A 22,347-nucleotide genomic window follows, 5' to 3' on the forward strand; every position below is an offset into this window, starting at 1 on the left:
AGGCACTAGCCAGGCTCTCCTATTTTTAATGGTGTCTGGCTTCAATGACTCCCAGAAATACTTAGAAGTGTTTTAAAGGTGGGTATTTACTAAAGTAGTGCTTTATTCATCTGACTGTAAACTTGCCACTGGCGCTCTACTGTATTGACCCACAGGATGGGCTGGAGAAATAGTCAGAGAGCTTCCAATAGAGTCATAGCAACAAGCCTAAGGAAACCAGGCATGGATGTCAAACCCTTTGGTAGCTCACTTTCTTTGTAATTTTTCAAATTGGTTTCCATTTAGACCTGAACAATGAGTAGGAGACCTGTAAGGTATAAGATTTGGACAGGTATTGGAAATCTCAGTGTGTAGGAATGTCAAGGATAAGCAGCAGAGTATCAGTCATTAGCAGAACTAAATACCATTGAAAGTCTGGCAGGATAATTAGAATTTTGACTCTTGTAGCATATGTCCGTATGTTCCCAAGAATGGAATGAGAGAGTCTCTGTTCCTGTTCCTCCCAACACATTGCATTCTCCTGCCCTGACTCGCCAGAGTGTCACTGCTCTTTGAGTTATGGTGTGTTTGATCTCTGTTCCTAAGGAGAGATGACTTGGCTCACCCTTTGGATGAGTTGGTCCCAGTGGAAGGCCCTCAAATTGAAAATGATGTCTCCCCTATGAACATTATAAGCTTAAGTCATTGGTCTTCATCTGGTCAGGGATTCACTTGTGCACTGCTGGTATAATTTATGCCGTTTTGCTGCCTGCAAAGTAAGAGCAAGTTTCACATGGTCCCTGGGGAAGATGTTCTGAGAGCTGCATCCTTTGGCTGTATTGAGCCAATTGACAGTGAGATGATGCAGCTCACTCTACTTCCTTCCAAGTAACTTGGATTAAAATGGTGTTATTTTCCATACTGAAGTCCAATTACAATGATTGAAGATTTTTAGTAATTGGGCCCTTTGGATTTTAATTTCTCTCAGGTCAGTGCCCATAAGCATAGCTTTCAGTAAGATAGACTCCGGGGCATCGAGCAGAAGGTAAATCTGATTTATAGGTGGATGTGACATTACATCTGTCACAAATATGTTATGAATGGGCAAGATACATTTTCTAACATATAAATCAACTCCCCCCTTGGGAAATTATCCCTCATCCTAATGGATTACACTATAAAAAGTTCTTTGCAATATCCATCCTAAATTTTCACTTTTCTTAATTTCATTATATTGATGAGTAGAGATCCCTGCATGTTCTTTGGCCAACGTCTGAAGATGTTAGTGGCATTAGGCTGATGTTTGTAAATTACACCACAATTCTCCAGTTGAGACCACAGAACTGCTGCAAAGCAGTGCTAGATTCTATAGAGAGACGGCTTGCTAGGCAGCATGCATGCTACTCTGAACCATAAGGAAGACCTATAAGGAAGTAGATGAAACCCTCCTGAAGTGTGAGAAATTATCTAATGGCACTCAATGAACATTTCAGGCGTTTAGCTGCCAAAGCTGGAGTTTTATTTCTTTGCTAGCAGAAAATGGTTTCAAGTGTTGGATTCTTTCCCCCTTTCTTCTCTTTGTCTTATCTGTCTGCTATTTGCTCCTTGATGCTCCCTTTTGTAGTCTGTCTCCTCATTTCTCTAAAAAAAATGCACTTGAACAGGCATGTCCTTGAACACAGATGCTAAGCTACTTCCTGACTTGGAAACACAATGACAGGCTGTCTATTTGTCTGTGGAGCTAACTCTTGAGTTTCCACTGATAAAAAAAAAAAAAAAACCTACTGATGATGGTAGAATACAAGAATATAGGACCTGAAGCTGATGTCTGTAGGTGGAGGTGGCCTCACTCTGCCTGGGCACAAAACTGCCCTGCTGTCATCCTTTCCCCCATGAGTGTAAGGACTGCACACACAATCATGGTATTTACCTTTAAGCCCAAAGAGTTCCATAATGTTGTCACACAGTGCCTACTTTGCACTGATTCTATTAAATGCATAAATCGTATTAAGCATGGTCTCCTGACTTCATTTGTGGAGCGAATATTCCCACCTGAGTTGGAACATTGTGTCCAGATGCCATCAGCCTCTTAAGGTAGATTAACTAAATTAATCCAAGTCTGTTTTCTGGAGGTACTTGAGCATTATGTGTTTCTGCTTGCCGAGGCTACAGCCTGTCTTTAAGATTACTTCTTTTAGTCTCCACTTTAGTCTTTATTTATTGGGCATGTAATGTGTGCCAGAAAAGAAGCATTACAAATAGAAGGGCAGACATAGCCGCCTGGGTGCAGTGGTGCACACTCATAATCCCAGCTCTTGGAAGGCAGAAATAGGATTGTAAGACATTTTAAGCCAGTGTAGTCTACACAGTGGGTTCCAGGCCAGCAAGGGCTACAGACTGAATCCCTGTGACAAACCTCCCCCTTCAAAAAGAAGAGCTACAGCATAAATAAGATAGGATTGTTCATTCTCAAAATGCGTATGATGCAGGAAAGCATGAAGAATAAAAAAAAAGTCATTAAAACACAGAATAATTGTTATTAAATTAGCAATTCCATGACCTCATTCTCTCCATATCCAATGCTGGTTTTGAAACAGTTTCACTGGATGTTGTGTGTCAAAACTTTCCCTGAGAAGATGCAACACCGGAGTCTTCTCACCCCAGATCAGGAGCCCACAGCAGACCAGAGTACAGATACCACCAAAGTCCAAGTTGGTGAACCAATGCATTTTATTGGGATTAACTTAGAGGAATATGAGTGAAGGGTTAGTTAGAGGAGCAGAAATGACTCAAAGATCGCTGCATTACCAAAGCCTACCCCAACATGGGAGTTAGGATTAAGGAATAGACCTCGGGTCAAGGATTAGGGGTTAGGAGGGTTAGGGTTAGGAGGGTTAGGGTTAGCTGGAAAGCCTGGAGCACTTACATAGTCTGAAGCTGGCTGAACCTGTTGGAGAGTGTCCTTCCCTGGTGATTCTGATCTAAACCTCTTCCAGACAGCTCAGCTCATTTCTACTTCATCTAGCCCAGAGTTTTCTTTGGAGCGTTTCTCTTCCCTCAGGCTTCCTTGCAGCTCAACTTCCTTCCACCTGAGGAAACCATTGGCCTAGTGAGTCTGGTCAGTTTCAGGGACTTCCTGAACCTAATTTGAGTTGTTTACCTCCTTGCTTAAGGAGTGTCCTGGAGGATGGAATGTTTTAGTTTTAATCTTGGTTGAAGATTATACAACTGTTATACAACACTGAAGAATCTTCTAGTAGATCTATGTCTTAGCTGGAGCTTATTTAAGGTTTATGGAAATAAATCCAGAGGGCAGGGAAGAAATTGCCTTGGGTCGTTTTTCACGCCAGGAGAAAGGCCAGGTGGATTGGCACTGCAGCAACAATAAAAGGTGCATTGAACACAAGGTATACTACTATGATTTTGTGTGGTCTACATGGATCATACTGTTTAGTCCCCATGACAGCCATCTGAATAAGTCCTAGTATTAATCACAGATAAAAAAAAAAAAAAGTAACGCTCAAATGTTAACTTGATCACGTGGTTAGTAAGTAGTGTGAATAGGCTCACACGTAGCAATCAGCAGTCCTAATGACAGTCCATGTAAGCCAAGGCTATTCTCTCAGAGTTTCATGATGAACTTCCTAGTTGTAATTCATTTGAATGGGGCACACTTTAAGAATGCAGGTACTGAATAGCACTGCCTTCCTGACCTCTCCTGCCAAGCCTTACTCTTCGAAGTGCAAGCTGGTCTTACATTGAATGCTCAATGCCTGCTTTTCTCTTGACCAAGGTAACTGTACCCATCAAGTCTGATGAGACAGAAGAATATTCTTTTATTGCTGCAAAAATCCTTTATGCATGTGGTATCAGATTACACATCACTCATTCTATATTTTCATCGGAAAGAGACAATGAACAGTACAACTATTACATTTTTAAAACAGGACAGATTTTGTAAATCAGTAAAGATCCCTCAGAGAAATTAGGTGTGAGCACAGTCCTGCCAAGCCCATAGTCAAATGTTCATGAGATCTTTCTTCACTCGACAGCCAGCCTTGACTGGTTACTGTGGTGCCTCATTATTGGTTACTCTGGTGCCTGCCAGAGTCCTCAGAAAGTGGCAGCTTACCCCAGACAGGAGCTGTTTCATTTATTTATCAGGAGCTATTAAAACACACATACTATTTTTATATCATCTCTGCCCAATTTATGGAGCTTGTTCTCAAACTTTAGTGAGATCTCTAACACAGTCGGCATCCAAAGCATTCCCCACTCCCCAGGCTACTGCACAGGGCAGGGGCTTCTAGCCCAAGTAATACCTTCGAACTCTGCCAGCTAGACTGCACAAAGCCAGTCAAGTGTGAGTAGATGCAACTGAGGTGAAGTTCTTCAAAGCCACCTTAGGCAAAGAAGAGTGAGGCTGTGATGTTTCCTTTTACTGCACCGAAAGTGACTCCAGAACAGAGCGGAAAAGGGCACCCAGCAGGCATCTGCTTCTATCTACACTGTCTTCATTTCTCTCTGTTCAACCGATAGAGGAAAGTTCAGGAGAGGGCGCCTAGAAACTTCATTAACTGTGAGCTCTATGTCATACCTGTCCACCCCACATCTGTCCCCTATGCCACCATACCCTTGCAGGGCTGCTCCGACACGACCAGGCTACACTGTCTCTTGGCTCATGAGAGAAACTTGGACTGATGTAAGTTGTTGTTCTTGTTGCTGTCTGTTTGCATAATTGTATATGCTGAGCTGAGTTCCTGATTTTTGTAACAACATAATTTTAAAAATGCTGTGAGTGTCAGGTTTGAGGTTATGACTTACAGCTGGCCCATCACCTCCTCTTGCTGCAAGCTTCAGTTTCTATGATTAGCATGTTCCACAGGACCAAACTTCTTTCCGCATCTGCCCATCCTTTTTATTTTCCTCTTTAAAAATAATATTTTGTCTATTTTTGTAGATGAATTGTCTAGCATACTAGTTATATATACATTTCTCCTTTTGGAAGAAATCCACAAGGGTTCCAAGCTATCAGATCAGAATTCAGAGGTTTGACTGGCACAATCACAGGCCACACAATGAGCCCTGTGGACAGTTTTTGGAGACTGAAAACAGTGGCCAAGCCGGGCCTCCAATAATCTCTCTAACCATCCTCCTTTCACCCATTGCCATTATTTTGATTAAAAGGTGTCTAGAAGACACTGTGGTTTTGCAAGATGCAAAAATTATTGCAGAAACTTCCTCTATTAATGGAAATTATTAGAGGATGGAAATGGTCCTTGAGCAGCAAGAATGGCATTAATTATGCGAAAAGCAGTCCTATCTGGCAGTTGGCAAGCATGCACTATTCTTCAGCGATCTTCCATGGGTCTGTGTGTAGCCAGCATTAGCAATCTAAAAGCCTTTTATTTTGGCAAAGTTTTCATAGCACTTGGACATCCAGCATCTAGATAAAAGATAATTTGGAAGGAAATTATGTTGGTGAAATTGAAGAATTCAGTAATGAGTTCTGTGTAGATGAATCAATGCCCAATTAAATGATTATATCAAATCTAACTTTAAATGTTGACTTAAAATAATCACATTTTAAAGACATTGAAACTGAGATGATGTCTGCTTCTAATCAGAAGAATGAAGTCCATATTTCCTAGCCTGGTACAAGAGTAGAGTGTTCTGATGGACTGAAGAATTTGATAAGGGGAGGAAAATTTAGGACAGGAATTACCTGTGCGCTCAGAGCTGGGCTGGACCGCAGAAGCAGAGCCCATAATTCCTATTCTCTTTTGCATCTTTAGCCTTCTTCTCGGGAGGTTTTTATTTTTCCTTTCCTAATCTCCACTTCCCTTTCCAGGCTGCCTTGTCTGTGCATCAGTGTTCATTGATCTAACTTCTGTAGACCCTGTTTTCATGAGCCACTAATGTTCTACCAGTTTTTGTGCCTTTAAGATGGATGTGGATAGCTGTGGCCACTTCTGTTGCTGTGTTCATTCATCCATCCAACTCTTGATGAGCCTCCACAGCCTTCCTAATACTGTGTCCAGTTAATACAGTTTCTCATGTTGTAGTGACCCCACTCCCACTTTAAAATTATTTTCGTTCCTACTTCATATTTTAATCCTGCTACTGTTATAAATCATAATGTAAATATTTGTGTTTTTTCAATGGTCTTGGGTGACTCTTGTGAAAGGATCGTTCAACCTCCCAAGGGGTCACAACCCACAGGTTGAGAACCATTGTTCTAAATGTTTATGGCATTAAGTTGATCAGGGAGAGAAATACCTAGGCAGAAAAGATATTCCCAACATCCAGAACATTTGTGATGCGATCAAATTATTAAGTGAGCAAGACAGAGTTGCAAAGGGAGTAATTGTTGGTTAGTAAAGGCCTTGAATAGCGGACCAAGTAATTGACAATGTTATATACTGGTTAGGTTTTTCTTCTGAACTATAGAGTTGCCTGTGCATGCTTGTATTTTGTTTTGGTATATTTTTCTAGCTACATTTTGCCATAAAAACAACCATTTTCTGAGTCCTTCTGGGTAACTCTTCCTTCCACTTCATCCTATCCTCCTTCATTTCTCTAGTACTTGAACTCATTGGATAGGGGTCAGTCACAAAATAACTTGATTACTATGAATTCAGTAGAAAAGGCCTCAGTCCGGCATTAGTGGTCAGATGAATGTGATTTTATTAATTAATTAGATACTCTCTGGTAGCCATTCAGAGCCATGGTACCATGCCCAGTGTATTAAGTAACTTGTCCATTAGGAAAACTTCCCCCACTGGCTTAAATTATTTGGATCACATGCAGATCTGTCACTTATATCAATTACATAATTAAGAATCCTGGTCATTTTAATTAGTACTCCAGATCCAAGTTGAAATCTGGATAAGAAGGTTTGTAATTCATTGTTTGTTACTTTTAAATGGATATGGGAAAAAAATGAAACTGGTCAAATAAAACATGGCATGGAGCATAGCTCATAAGGGTAAAGCCTTCTTCAAAACATGTTGTTATAGCTAGGGGAGATGGCTCAGTAGGTAAAGGGCTTGCCACACCAGCGAAAGACCTGAGTTCAAATCCCCAGAGCCTACCAAAAGTTGGTATACATGTCTGTAACTGCAGCAACACTCCAATGGCAGGATGAGGGACAGAGATGGGATCTACACAAGCTTGCCAGCCAGCCAGCATGACAGATGCAAGCAGGGAAGGACAAAAAGACACAGTCTCAAAACAAGTAGGGTGGCAAGAACTGATTTCCTCTTACTTCCACATGTATACCATGAGACATGTACATAATCATGTATGCACATACACAAACATGCATGCACATCACACACATGAAGATAAAAGAAACACATGTTGGTAGTATCTTTTCTACTATTTAACATGTTTGGTTCAAAAACCTAACTAATTATTATAGAATCTACTAATCTGACCCGTAAGCTTCCTCTGAAGTGATGACTTCTATTTCATTAACTCAATAATTAATAGCGGGGTGTGTGTGTGTGTGTGTGTGTGTGTGAGAGAGAGAGAGAGAGAGAGAGAGAGAGAGAGATCTCAGGCCCTGTCCCAGCATGCTTGTAGCTTCCAGTATGAGTTCTTGTATTAGTTAATAGGCCAGTACCCACTTATAACCTACAGATTTGTCTATAAATTAGGCTACTTTATGAAACATAGTGCCTTATTAAAATTGCTTGTATGAAACAAACAACATGTGCATATATGATTTCTTGCAGCTTTGTAAAATGAGTATTGCTAGGCTACTTTTGCTTGTGATTATGGCTAGGACAATCATGATAAATCAAGTGCTTGCAAATAGCCACCAGTTCGTGTCTCCTTGTTTCTCCTTCCAAAGGTTTGTTGAAGGGATCTGGTCTCTGGTCTTGGTCCTTCATTTGAGAAAAGGAAAATTTTACGTATGATACTCCCTGCCCAAAATAGGAGGCAGTGTTGTAAGCCAAATGCATGCTACTTTTGGAGCCAGACACACCTCTGTTCAAAGCAAGGCCAGGGCAAGCCACTTAAGTAGATCTTCCATCTCAGTTTTTCCTGTGTGAATGAGGCTGAGGTGGAAAGGCTCACAGACTGTCCTAAAGGGCTCTTCCTTTCTAGTAATGGTACAGGAAGCGACCAGAACTTGCCCACTGACAGAAACAGAAAGAGTCAACACTATGAAGAAAGAGCTGAAAATGTACATGTATTTACATGTTTCATTGTAATCAGTGAAAATATATATGAACTATGCTAGAAGGTTTTATGAATGGAAACCCTTTATCAGCTGAAGTCAGGATCAGTAATGTAAATACCTGATCTAACTTGATATTTGGACACATTTTGAGGGTCAACTTTCTTTCTTTTTGGATGAGTAAAGGGCCCATTACAAGATAATGGGAAATGAAACAGCTAGAAATAGGTAATCCACATTAAAGATCCAAGAAATAATTATAAATAAAGTTAAGTAAATAAATGCTATTCACTAGTATGTACCTAGACTGTTTGAACACTGCCAAATCCGTACACACTGTGCCCTTGGGGAACACAGTACAGGTGATCAGTGGGTTTCTTAAGAAATGCTTTTCACCCCACTCCCTTACCCCCCCAACCCCCGATCTGTTCATCAGACTTTTATCCTTTCTACTGTGAATTGACATTTCAGCCAAGTGTTTCAATATCTGCATTTGTAGGCAGACAGATGGGGGAAAGGAAGTGAGAAATAGTGTCTGGCTCTTTAATTAAAGACACAGAGCCAGAATTTGCTCTTAAAGCTTATTGGCAAGGCACTTATATGGTCATGTGTATACACACACACACACACATACACACACACACAGAGGCATGCACACGTGCATCAGAGAGATGGAGCCAAATTTGTAAAATTGTATCCACAATCATGGTTTCTATGGTAACTATATCTTATGCCCAGACACAAACAGAGCTGGCAGGAGATGTCTGAATTTATTTTCTGCAAAGACAATCATAACAGAGATAGTTCAGGTTATTAAGGTGCCATGACCCAGGATACATACAGCTAGTACATGGAGAGTGCTAGCATAAGATTTCATGCTTAAATCACAGTAAATAGTTTATGGTTTCATAATACAGAACAGATTACAGATTATGTGGCTCTCTTTGTCACTCAGCTATAAAATCATAACCACCTATGCACAATTCCTGTGTAATGAGGTGTGCACGAAAAGGTATATGGAAACTCCATGCAACAGAACTTTCACAAACGTAAGTGGATCCAAGCTAGCAGAGACTTCAAGAATTTCTGTTTTAACTTGTGCTATTTGCGTGGAAAAGAAAAGGAAGTGTGGGCCCAGTACGGTTAAAAGCTTACTCCAGTGTTATTTTTAAGATAGATTATTTGCTGTATTTTCTAAGCTAGCAGATGTTCTGTGCTAGTCTATAAGCTGAGTACCCAGTTATTTGACAAAATTACTGAAATCAAATTAGAGAAAACAAACACTTCAAAAATAATGCTTTGAACAAGTGTGCATATTCCTCTCTGGATAACATCTTTGTGAGTGTGTAGATCAGACGTAATATACTTCCCATTGCAAAGTAGAAACAACTAAACAACCTATTTTGGTTAGCTGATTTTTGTTTAGAGTATTGCACTTAGTTTTCCTCTGAATGTGTAGCATTTTAGCAAAGTGGCATTAAGCTAGAAAATGCTCAAAGCCAAGTTTATGATGTTTTTCAAGTTTTCCTGATGTTGGTGCCTGTAAACATCTTCTAGCCAGATCTGTAGCTACATAAGAGTCACAGAATGGCAAGAAATGTGCGACACTGCTCAGCTCTGTTTGTCACCGAACCAACTTGAAATGAAAGGCGTATTTCCTTAAATAACATCTGCATTTCTGTACTCTGCATCTTAATCATAGGATGTGTCTGGTGGTGGGAAACTCATTTTTTGGTAATGGATCTAAGTAAGATATCGTTGTAAATGAGGATGTTTTATATATAGGTGAATAGGCTATGTTACAACTTTTCACAGCCTTTCCATCACCATGGCTATTAAATTCGCTTAAGAAAATTGGCTTATGAAGCATCAATTACAATCCTGACAAAAGTGCATCCTAACCTGCAGGGGCTGGGATGCACTGTAAACTTCAAACCATCTCCACTTCTCATCATCAGACATTTGCAGAAAATCCTGTGTGGTTTAATTCCTTTGCTTTTAATAAATTACTTAAGAAAATATTAGTGAGAGCGTTCTATTTCCTCTCCAACACTAATCTGCAAATGGGGAGATGGGCAGATCCAATGGCCTCTTTAGGATATTGCTCAGTGAAATTGCTGATTCTAGCAATGTTGGGCCAGAAATACATATGAACTGAAGGAACCTAGAATGTAAGCAGCAAATGCCTTGCTTTTGTGGTGTAGAGACTAATAGCTTTTTTTTTTTTTTTTTTTTTTTTTAAACAAGGCTCTTAATGCTCCAGCCTGCAGCAGGCATTGAGTGAATGAAACTTGGAGATCTCCCATGGACTAAAAGCCTCTTGCTTCGGCCTTCCTCCCAGGCCCTGTCACAGGCTTGTTCTAGGCTGTCCTAATCCTGCTAGAGAGAACTACCACCTGCCCATGCACCAACAGATGCACACTTTGTGTTTGAGTAAGCTCCCGAAAGTTTCACTTCCTGGGCTGGATCAGCCAAAGAAAGATAAATGTGTCCTCATCCAGACATGAGCTCTAACAGTACACTGTTGTGTGAAAGGCTAGGTTTCTGTTATGGCTTAAATCAAGATTGTTTTTATCAGGCTTATATTTAGGCCACTATATTAAAACACACACACACACACACACACACACACACACACACATACACCACTACATGATCTCAAGTAAGATAAAGTGCTTAAAGAATTAATTGGATCAAAGCCACTGACCTTATTTGTGTGTGTGTGTGTGCTCGCGCGCGATGAGGGAAATTTCCTTATAAGGAGTTCTTCAAGCAGGAATATTTCTGAGTCTTGTTAAGCAAAGAGCAAACTGAGAAATGAGTTTATAAATGCCTGTGCCTGTTTTCTGTCCCCTCACTCCTTCCTCAAGTGGCCTCACTTCCTGAGGACTTAAGAACATCTTAAACTTGGCGTCTCCTTGGCAGGACTCCTCTCTGTGTTATTTCCTACCCTCCAGTACAGCCATTCCAAGAATATTTGTGCCCAGTACACTAATCTATGGTACTACTGTTTCTAATTGTGATGTTAAAAACTGATCAAATTGCAGGAATAGATTAGACAAATTATGATTTATCTGTATAATTCAATAATATATAGCCATTAAAATTCACATTTCTGAGATGCATTCAATAGCACAGAACAAGGCCAATAATAAAGTCAGGAAAAATTTTTAGGTAGCATTAAGTTTTATGTATATATTTAGATATGTAAACAGAGGTCATCTTTGAGCAATTTTCCATAATAATAAATTAAGAAAAAAAAAATTAAGTCTATTTTTTAAATAATGAAATGCAAATTTATTCCCATAATTTCCATTAACTGACCATTTGTCTTAGAGTGTACTTCTCTCAGTAGTCAGTGTATTACCCTACTTAGGAAATGGTAACAGATGCTTTTGTACTTGAACGAATTAATCCTGTGTTAAGAGGACGATAGGATGAGACGGGGCAGCAGTCATTGGTAGTTTGTTGGAACTACAGGAATTTTCAGAGTCTGGAATCTGTTCCCTGTAAATCCACCCAAGGCTTTCAATAAAGCCAATCTCATACCAACTCCAAAATCTATGTTCTTAGACCCTCTACTGGTTACTGTCAAAGTGCAAGAACAATGTCCACTCTAGTTAAGCAGGAATAACTTTTGCATTATAGTAACAGGCTTACAGTACCATAAGGAATGTAGGAGGACAAGTCCTTGTGTGCATTTTTAGGAGAGCTCTGAAGCTCTGCTTCAGTACAGAGCACCCAAAGGGAGCTGCTTCCCCAGGGAGCTTTAGGTTCTAGGGAGTCGTCTGAGTCAGAAGACACCATGGTTAGGAAGCTGCTAGCACCAGGCCCCCCTCTGCTGTTTCCAACTCCAAAGCCAACCATGAACAAGTACAGCCTATCCCGAAACTAGCTCTGCTATGTCTCTTAAAAGATGTCCAAGGAAAGTCAAGCATACCTGAAGGAATTCTTACCAGAATAAACAGTGAGGGGTAGCGGCTGTTTTCATTGCATTCTTTAGATGCCATGCTCTGTGTTAAATCCCTGACTGCGAGGAAATTCTAAGAAAGGTTTTGTGTGTGTGTGTGTGTGTGTGTGTGTGTGTGTGTGTTTTGCTTTTATCATTCTGGACTCTTAGTTAAAGGGAGAACTGACTAAAACAAACCACCACCACATGTGCCTCATGTGTATCACTATCTTACTGAAGCTACTAACAACTTAGGTGTTTGGAAGTTATTTTGGACTTTGATTTGTTTTGAGGCAGGATCTCATACTGCATCCTGACTAATGGGAAGCTCATTACATAGTCCAGGCTGGCCTCAAACTCGGGATAATCCTTCTGCCTCTACCTCCAGAATGTTTCCTGAATGCTCTTGACACTGCTGGCTTCTCCTGTCTTCATAGAATTCTTATGTCTTGATCAGTGTGGCAGGGCTGTGTGTCAGTGTTGAGGTGTAGATATTGGTATGGGTATATATGTGCATGTGTATGAGCACACATGTACTTTTCTCTGTGTGTGCCAGTGTAGAGGCTGAAGACCAGCAATCAGGTTCCTCAATAGCTCTTCATCTTAAACATCTCCATGTTTAAGGCAGGGTCTCTTACTGAACCTGGTACTCACCAATGGACTAGACTGGCTATTCAGCAAGACCTGGGGATCCTCCTGTCTGTTTCCCTTGTGCCTGGATTATAGGCACACACTGCTTGCTGGGCTATTTATATGAACATTGGACACCAGATTCTGGTCCTCATAGTTGCAGTGCAAATATTTTACCAGATGAGCTATCTCCACAGCCCTTTATTTCTTGGTTTCTATGACATCACTCTCTACTAGTTCCCTTCTGGAACTGCTAATTCTGGTTCGGCTTCATTTGCCTACCCCATAATGACTGCTTCCAAGAATATTATGGATAGTCTTCTCTTTTCTTATTGCATATCCTTTCCTCCTGTTCTTGCATTATGGGCATTCTTTTCTAAGACTTCAGGCACCTGAGATACTACATATTTCTTATTTCTACATCTTTAGACATCTCTTCTAAGTTGCAAGCCTTTATGTTCATTAGCCTTTCCCTAATGTCAAATGTCTCAAATATCTTGGTATATCTAAATGTTCCCATCTCCCAAAATCTCAAACTTTTCTTGTCCTTTTATTATATTTGATAAAATTTACGAAGCCAGCATTTTGCTAAATTTACAGACTTGGGCATTTGCCCAGACAGAGCCTTCTTGACTCTACAGTCAGTCCTATGTATCCACCTTCTTAACATACTTATATAACTTGTTTCATCCTTTGGGAAATCCCCTAGTTTAGACCCTTATCATCCTTGATTCAGATGGCTACTGGGAACCCCCCAATTGTAACATGAAGAATCACAGGAACTACAGAGCTCCTTGGAGATAATACAGGAGAATATCTACATGACCTAAGATTTAGTAGTGACATTTTAGTAATAACACCAAAAGCGCAACCCAGCGAAAGACATAATCAGTAAGCTGGACTCTGTTAAAATGAAAAACTTCTGATCTGAGAAAGTCTCCATTGAGACAATGGATGGATAAGCCACAGGCAGTAGAAAATACTTGCAAAAGGCACATCCGATAAAAAAAAATTGTTATGGGAAATCGACAAGCAAATTAGTAAAATGCAGCAATACAGGATGAACAATTTAAAGTGATCCAAAGATGTTAACAGACATCTCACTAAAGACACACAGGTGGCAAGCAAGTATAAGACATCATAAGTCATTGGGAATGTGCAAATTAAAATGAGATACTTCTGCTTTACTGTTAGAATGGTCAAAGTCTGGAACTCAATGCCAAAATGCTACTGCAAAAGAAGAGAACAATAGCTCTCATTCGGAGTGGAAGCACATGATGGTGCAGCCATGTGAGAAGGCAGTTTGGCAGCTTCTTGTAGAACTAAACATAGTCTTAACCATATGATCCAGCAATTGCCCTCCTCAGTATTTACCAAAGGGTGTTAAAACTTCCGTCCATACAGAAACCGGCACACAAATGTTTACAGCAGCTTTGTTCATAATTGGCGAAACTTGGAAGCAACCTAGAAGCCTTTCTGTAGATGAAGGGATAAACAGTGATACACCCAGAAAGAGAGAGATTATTCAGTGCTAAAACAAAATGAGCTATCAAGCTGCAACAACAACAGGGGTGTGGGGGGCTTTAAAAAAAAACTTAAGTGCATATTACCAAGTGAAATAAGCCAATCTGAAAAGGCTACATCGTGTATGACTCCAACTATATGACATTCTGGAAGTTAGAACCATGAAGGCAAAAAAGATCACTGGCTCCCCTGGGAACAGTGAACTTTTAATTTGCATATTCCCAGTGACATATGATGTCATATGCTTGTTGTCAGGAAAGACGGATGAACAGCAGAGCACAGAGGAGCCGGAGCTGAAGGCATCCTAACAGGAAAGCAGTTGTGTGTCATTTTAGTTGGACTGTGAAGGCTGATACATGGCCTGTGCTTATTCCAAACCCACACAGCATACAACAGAGAATCCTGGCAAAAACCATGGAATTAGGGTGGTCATAGTGTACCCCTGTGGTTGGGGAGTTTTGATAATGGGAGAAGTTAATGATATTATGAGCAAGGGTGTAGGAGAAATCTCTGTCCTATCATCCTGTTTGACATAAACCCAAATTTGTTCTATAAGGACTCATTTAAGCTAGAGAGATGGCTCAGCGGTTAAGAGCACTGACTGCTCTTCCAGAGGTCCTGAGTTCAATTCTCAGCAACCACATGGTGGCTCACAACCATCTGTAATAAGATCTGATGCCCTCTTCTGATGCGTCTGAAGAGGGCTACAGTGTACTCATATACATTAAATAAATAAATCCTTTTTGAAAAAAAGACTCATTTAAAAGCATTGCAGGGAAGAGCGGCTGGGTGTGTAATTGCTACACAAGTAGCAGGACTAGAGTTTGGATCCTTAGCATTTAGGAGAATGTCAAACAGGTATGGCACATCCAATCTCAGAACCCTGTAGGTAGACACAAAGGACCCCTAAAGGGAGTTGCCCAGATAGACTAACTGAATTAATTCTCTCAGTGTTCAGACCAGAGACATGCCTCAATTGTAAAGTGTGGAACAGTGGAAGAAGACATTCCCCATCACTCTCTGTGCTCAACATGCATATTTCTGCACATGCACCAGTACACACATGTGCACCCACATATACCCACACACACATGCACACACACACATGCACACACACACATGCACACACACACATGCACACACACACATGCACACACACACATGCACACACACACATACACATGCACACACACACACACGCACACACGCACACACACACACACACACACACACACACACACACACACACGCACACACAGCATTCCAAGAGCCAGGGAGATGACTCAGTAAGCACCTCCAAGAGTCCAAATACAACTCCCAGAACCCATGTGAAAGAGCCCAGGTATGACACACACTTGCCCCAGAGACAGCAAGGCAGAGACATAAGACTCTCTGAAGATCATTTGCCAGCCAGCCTATAGTTTACTTGGCAAGGTCCAGACCTTTAATAGAAACCCTACTTAAAGAAAAGGGGCAGGGGTGGCAGCAGGATATCACACACATTCCACAAACCACTCCAGTACAGTACCAACAGCTGTAGTAGCAGATTTGGGAGTTTGTTGCTAGTAAAGGGTACACTATTTTTTTATGCTGCTTCTGCCTTACCCAAATTTTGACATCTCTAAAATCTGTACTGCTGCTGCTGCCTATTCTTTCTATTTGGGATGCCCTCTATTGCTCCTCCTTCATTCTTGTCCCCCAGAAAAACTCCTCATTCATATTCAATTGCAGATGAAGCATCAACAGGCATCTGAAGCTGTCTTCAACTCTCCCAGGTGCTGCCTCCTTCCCCAGACTTCCATTCTAGCATGATGTCATCGAGGCATAATTGTTTACAGGTCTGTCTCCTCAAGAACAAGAGGGCTGCATTTCTTCATCACTTGGAATACAATGGCTCATGTGTGTTAGGATACAGGAGGTGCTGGGTGATTGCTAACTGCATGACTGCCTTGCCCAGAGCTGTAGTGTCAGTAGAGAGGCACAAAGAGAGATGCCCAATTGGTGAGAAACAGAATAATCTTTGATGTGCAAACATCCTGCCTGCCTTGAAATCAGGCCCAAAGTCTGCCTCCTTCATGGGGCTTTACTTAACACCTTCAGTTTCATTCTGTGCTACAAATGGTAGCATCCTGATGGTACTCCACCAGACATTTTTACTACATTCCTAATGCTTGTTTTCCCAACAGGACAGAAAGATCCTTGAGGATAAGGTTTGTGTCACATTTCCTTGAGTCAAACATGCTTGTTAGATAGCTCCCCAGACCAGCATCAAGCAAGGGGTAGTACTCCCTTAGTCACCACAATATAGACCGCTAACCGCATGAGTCCAGCTGTCTTACGGTTTTATTGCTGTGAAGAGACACCATGACCAACAATTCTTATAAAGGAAAACTAGGTCTGGCTTACAGTTTTGGAGGTTTAATCCATTATCATCATAGCAGGAAGCATGGTAACATGAAGGGAGGCATGGTACTAGAAACGTCAAGAGTTCTACATCTTGACTGGAAGGCAGCCAGGACAAGACTGTCTTCTAAGCAGATAGGAGGAGGGTCTCAAAACCCACCACAACAGTGACCCAAGTCCTCCAACAAGGTACTCCAACAAGGCCACACTTCCTAGTAGTGACACTCCCTAGGCTAAGCATATTCAAACCACTATACCAGCCCAACTCTGAATGGCTATGCTAAAAGTATTAACTTGTAGCTTTAAGGCTAAGCGACAGTGGTGATTTGTAAATGTCTTGAGCCATGCTAAGTTTCATAAGCATGGTGTTTCCCCAACATTCATCATTAATATTCTTCAACCCAATACTAATATTAACATGAATCCTTCCTTTAAAAAACACTAAAAAGTAAACAAACCAGTTTTGGTTGTGGTAGTGTAGACCTGGAATCCAAACATCCAGGAGGTTCATGAGTTCAAAGCCAGCCTAGGCTACATAGTGAGACCTATCTCAAGCACAAAACAAAACCCATAGACAGGAGTAGCTAGGGCTCATCTTTCTGTTTTTCACTTATTTTTCTTTGCCGTTTACACATGCATACCTGTCTTTCCCCATCCTGTCCCTGGTCTCTCAGGAAACTCAGTAGTGTTGGGCATTTGATCTCTTATTTGCAGAACTTCAGTGGGGTGTTTTAAGAAAGGAGGAAGAAGGGAGAGAGAAAAGAAGGAAGGAAGGGAGGAAAGAAAAGAGGGAAGGAGGAAGGGAGAGAAGAAGGGAGGGGGAAGGAGGAACAAAGGAAAAGAAAGACAAGAAAAAGAAGAGGAGGAAGAATGTGAAATAATGAGGGGGTCATATTGCCAGGGATACCAAGGGAGCCCGAGGAGGGAAATGGGGAGTGCTTACGATTGTACACATATTAAAGAAAAAGAACATTACCACTTCCATTCCATGTGTTGCTGAAATACAGGTTCTCAGGACAGGCACTGAATGGCCTCACGAAATAACTAGATAGCAGAAATCCAGCAGTGCATGTGCGTACACAAACACACAACCCAAGATGGGAAGGCAGAGATACGTAGAGAACTAAGACTCCTGGTAAGCAGGAAATGGTTTCAGTTGTCAAGTACTACTTAGAAAAGTTTCTTTTACTGACTTTCACACTGTTGTTTCCTGTTTTCTGGAAAACTCCCCTTCTCTCTACCCAAGTATCATAGTAAAGGATGCCTTTTCCAGGTCCATGATATAAAGGCCACCAAACATAAGAGGGAGCATATAAGTGGCCCACAACAGCATGGGTACTGATATGAGTAAAATACCAGCAAGCAGGCAAGTGCTATTGTGTATCCCCATGCCTATTGTGTATCTATCCTGCTGACTAGTGTGATGGATACAGAAGGATCAGGTGGAAGGCCTTGGTGTTTGGCAATCCAATACACTATGGGGCACCTACTAGATGGAGTCACTTCAGGAACTCAGAGGCTGAGGGGAAATGGTCCCAGAGAGGTGAAGAGGAAAACTTAGGAAGGGACCAAGCCTACAAAGACCAACACTATCTAGACAACTAGTCATAGCTTCCAAGTAGTTGCTCATAAGGGACAGAACGAGATGAAGTTTGGGATGCCAGGGAAGGCTCTATGGGTGCTGTGCAGTAGACATATAGTTCTTCTATAAATTGATCCTTTAGTACAGAATGGCTCACAACCAAGGAGAGAAAAGGCTCTTGCTACCAAGTCTGACAACCTGTGATCAGTTGCTGGAATCCAGGATGGAAACAGAGTGGACCCCTGCAATTTGTCTCCCAACCTCTGTACATGCAGCAATCCTGGTGAAGACACACAACACATACATACAATAAATGTGTTTGCTTGTTTACTTTAAACAGAGCCGAGAGGAGTCTCTGACAACACAATGATCGAATGTGATGTGGCTTCTGAGATAAGGTCCTGAAGACAGAAAGAACCTTCAGCAAAAATATGAATAACCTGTGAGCTTTAGTTAACAGTAATTTACCGTACTGATTCATTAATTGTAATAAACGTACCATCCTAAAATAAGAGGATAGTAGCTAGCAACCTAAGCATAGGGTATTTGGGAACTCACTCTACCATTGGCTCAGTTTGTCTATAATTTTAAATCTGCCCGAAAAACTAACAGGAATTTTGCAAAGAAGAGAACATGCCATGTAGAATATTCCTGGCAACAGAAAGAGGAAGGAGTTGACCCTTTTTGAAAGAAGGGACTGTTGTTGAACACCGTGTTTGTAGCTTGATCATCAGTGCCTGTAGCAATGCCGAGTGCTTGCTTGCTCTCCCCAGGTTGAAATTTTGGCAGGCGCCTGCAACATTTGTGCACTGATTATAATTTTGGGATGCATTGTCAGTAACCAGGGTATATAATGGATCTTCAACTCTAATTACTTTTCTCTCCACAGGTGTCTGGAAAGGGTCCAGATGGGAGCACACACAACCTCCGCTTTGAGGGGATGGAGCGGCAGTACGCATCCTTACCCAGGTAGGATATAGAGGGCTCTCCCATCCCCAGATCACCCACAGATGAAGCCTTTAGGGATGTCTGTGTGAACTAGAAATCTGGCTTTGAGATGGGGAATATGGTTGAGTTTTGCCTTACTCCGTCTGCTGTGGCCCTGCTGCCATCTTCCCAAGCGTGCTAATAATTGAAACACTTGTGGTTGTTTTTTAAGGGGAGAAAAGAGTATATCATTGCAATTGAACATGTCAGCTAGAATATTGGCTGCTGAATGGAAATCCTAAGCCATTGCTATAAAAATGGTATTGAACATCCTGCACCAAGCTTAGAGACAATAAAATAGTAAATCCTGTGTCCTAGAAGTTTCTGAGAGAAAGGGTGGCTGGGCCTTAACCTTGGAGCTTCAGGTGTGTGTTATAAAGAAGGAGAGAAAGTTGAGCCTGGGAGGTGTTTTTAGAATCTGACTGTGTCCTTGAGGCAATAAGCAAATATTTCTAAGAAGCACAGACAAGTAGGGGAGGATAGAAAGAACTCCGTGGGAAAAGTTAATTCAGCCAAACTGACCTAACGTGATCCCCTTAGGCTGTAAGGAGACACCCCCTGAAAGGGAGATACAATTCGCAAAGGTTGGGGCTGTTACCTGAGAGGTTCGGAGTCCAGTCTTTTTAGTCTGCAATCAGGAGCACATGACAAAGAGGAAACCTTTCCAAGGTTACGTACAGCCAGCCTCCCTGGGAGTCTGATAAACTGAGAGTGTGAGAACTAGCATGTTTCAAAACAAACAAAGAGAGGCAAATGCCAGCCACCAGCCCAAAGTACCTGAGTGTCACCTCAGAAAGGGCAACGAAGGAGGCTTCAGGGTCATCCGATGAGCTGCCGAGCCACTGACTCGGAGACACAGTTGCTTGTTGAGAGTGGTCTGTGGGCTCCACTGGGGTTGACAACCATAATGTCCTGAATTTTCTATCAACCACAGCCTAGGTGACCATCTGCTCTTAGAAAAGGTATGTTAGGGCTGGACAGATGGCTTGCCACACAAGCATCAAGCATGAGGAGTGGAGTTCAGATCCTCCCGGACCCAGGTCAACGGCAGGCAGATGTGGGATGTCCCACCTGAAATCACTGCTCTCCTAAGGCAAGGAATCCCTGGAGCAAACTGGCTAGCTAGACTAGCTATAACTGCAACCTCTGGATTCTACTGAGATACTGGCTTCAAAGAGTAAGATAGTTCAAGGAAGAAAGACTCCTGATGTCAGCTCTAGGCTTCCACGAGAACATGCACAGATGTCAGATGTACAGGTACCCATACAAGGCCACACACCACACACATGTGCACACACATGCACACACACACACACACACACACACACCACACCACACCACACATACACACACAAGCAGCTCATGTACACATTTAAAAAAATCAAGTGTAGATTTTAAAAAGCAATAAAACCTTAAATTTAGCAAGGCACCATTTTTTTAACGTTTTCCCTGGTATGATACAGGAAGTGTATACTTTAAAAGCTCTGATGCAGCTGTATTTTATATATCGCCCTGTTTCCTTTATATGTTATCATGGAAGGGATTTTCCCCCTTCTCCCACCCCTCCCATCTATGATTAGTTTCCTGCCCCTCTTTTTTTCCCCTGGCTTAGCATTTTGTTTTCATTTTGAAAAATGGAGTCATTTCCAAACTTCATTTGAAATACAAGGTTTCCGGCTTTCACCGGTGAAGTATATGGAAATTGCGGTTAAGGCACAGAAAGGAGTAGATTCTTAAGGGAAATGGGGAAGGGAGGGAAAAAATCATTTTAATGCCTTCCTGGCCAGCTTGCATCCTGAGTTTAAGAACTGGTCTCTCTCTCTCTCTCCCTCTCTCTCTCTCTCTCCCTCTCTCTCCCTCTCTCTCTCTCTCAAAAACACAGAAATAACATTTAAAGTTCTGTAAATCTCACTCATTTATTAATTCCCCTGTTCTAGTGTTCACCTACTGTGTAGAGAGGGCCCTGAGGAAATGGAATGGTAGACGTAGCCTGGTCTGTCCTTGGATCCTGTCTGGTAAAGCGGGCAGCAGTAGGCCTTTTCTGCTGACAACAACGAAATGCTCAGATTGGTAGTAAAGGCCTCTGGGTTTCTAATCCTGTTTAATTTCCCTAATTGGCCCTGAAAAGCCCAATCATGGCTGACTGCAAACAGGTCTGTTTCGGAATAAACACGGCTGAAGGAGTTTCATGACAAAGACAGTGTGTGGATGTGTCTGTGGCTCAGGTGCTCGGCACAATGTTTGAACTGGCAAAACCCTAGCAACTCTGAGACATCACCAGTGTGGCTGAAAGAGAAGCATCTTAGACAGAAAATAATGCTGGCCCCAAGTCCCTTCCCAAACACAGTGGTAGGAACGATCAGCTGCTCTGTGGTCAGACCTCCATGGCTGCCGTTCAGACAGAAGCTGCCATGACAGAGCTGAGACAGCTGTGTGAGGATACTTACGCACCTAGATCTTAATGCGGAATGGACATACCAGTTTCCAGCTTGGGATCCGAAAAGAAAACACAGAGCTCTTCTCAGGCTCTGTGTGTCCCCTCCCTGAAGTCTGTGTGTGCCTAGTGAGAAACAGGTGCGGAGACACGTACCCGGCTGGCCTATGAGGTGTGCAGATCCAGTCCTGAGGAGAGCCGGTGAAACTGACCTGGTTTTCAACATTCCCACCTAGGTTTGATCCTGTCCTCTTAAGTGAACACACCAGCTCGGTGCTCTCTCCCTTTGCCAGGGACGAGGGAAGAACAACTCTATAGATACCAGGCCCTTCTTTATTACAAAGGCAGGGAGAATTTAAATATTTATGGAATTAAATTTTTAATTAAACCTAGGACTAGGTTTATCTACAGAAAGGCACTGGCCATCCTTCGAGAGCATTTGACCGGCCACTGGCTGACTTGGCTCCTAGGTTGTTCATTGAGATGTCAGAAGAGGGTCTACGGCAAAATCAGTAACCTTGACTTACATGTCAAATCTGGAAGCCTGGATAGAAAATGTATCCTCATCTAGGGGCTCATTCTTAAGCTTTTGGGGAACTCCATCATCTTTAAGGCAAGCCCAAGCAGGCCGCTGTCAAACTAAATGACACTACACAAAAATAAAACAGAGC

The 22,347-nt window shown here is 41.9% G+C and overlaps 1 protein-coding gene across 3 annotated transcripts in view; it reads left to right on the forward strand.

Annotated features, from left to right (window-relative positions):
- Pard3b (par-3 family cell polarity regulator beta) overlaps nucleotides 1-22,347 on the forward strand; it is a 1,003,618-nt gene that overhangs the window by 929,926 nt on the left and 51,345 nt on the right. For all 3 annotated transcript variants that reach the window (XM_006496298.3, NM_001081050.2, XM_006496299.4), the window contains one exon: nucleotides 19,145-19,224. In XM_006496298.3, the coding sequence (XP_006496361.1) occupies nucleotides 19,145-19,224 (80 nt within the window). The remainder of the gene's footprint in view (nucleotides 1-19,144; nucleotides 19,225-22,347) is intronic.

The sequence above is a fragment of the Mus musculus genome, chromosome 1 (assembly GCF_000001635.26).
Source record: "Mus musculus strain C57BL/6J chromosome 1, GRCm38.p6 C57BL/6J".
Lineage (NCBI taxonomy): Eukaryota > Metazoa > Chordata > Mammalia > Rodentia > Muridae > Mus > Mus musculus.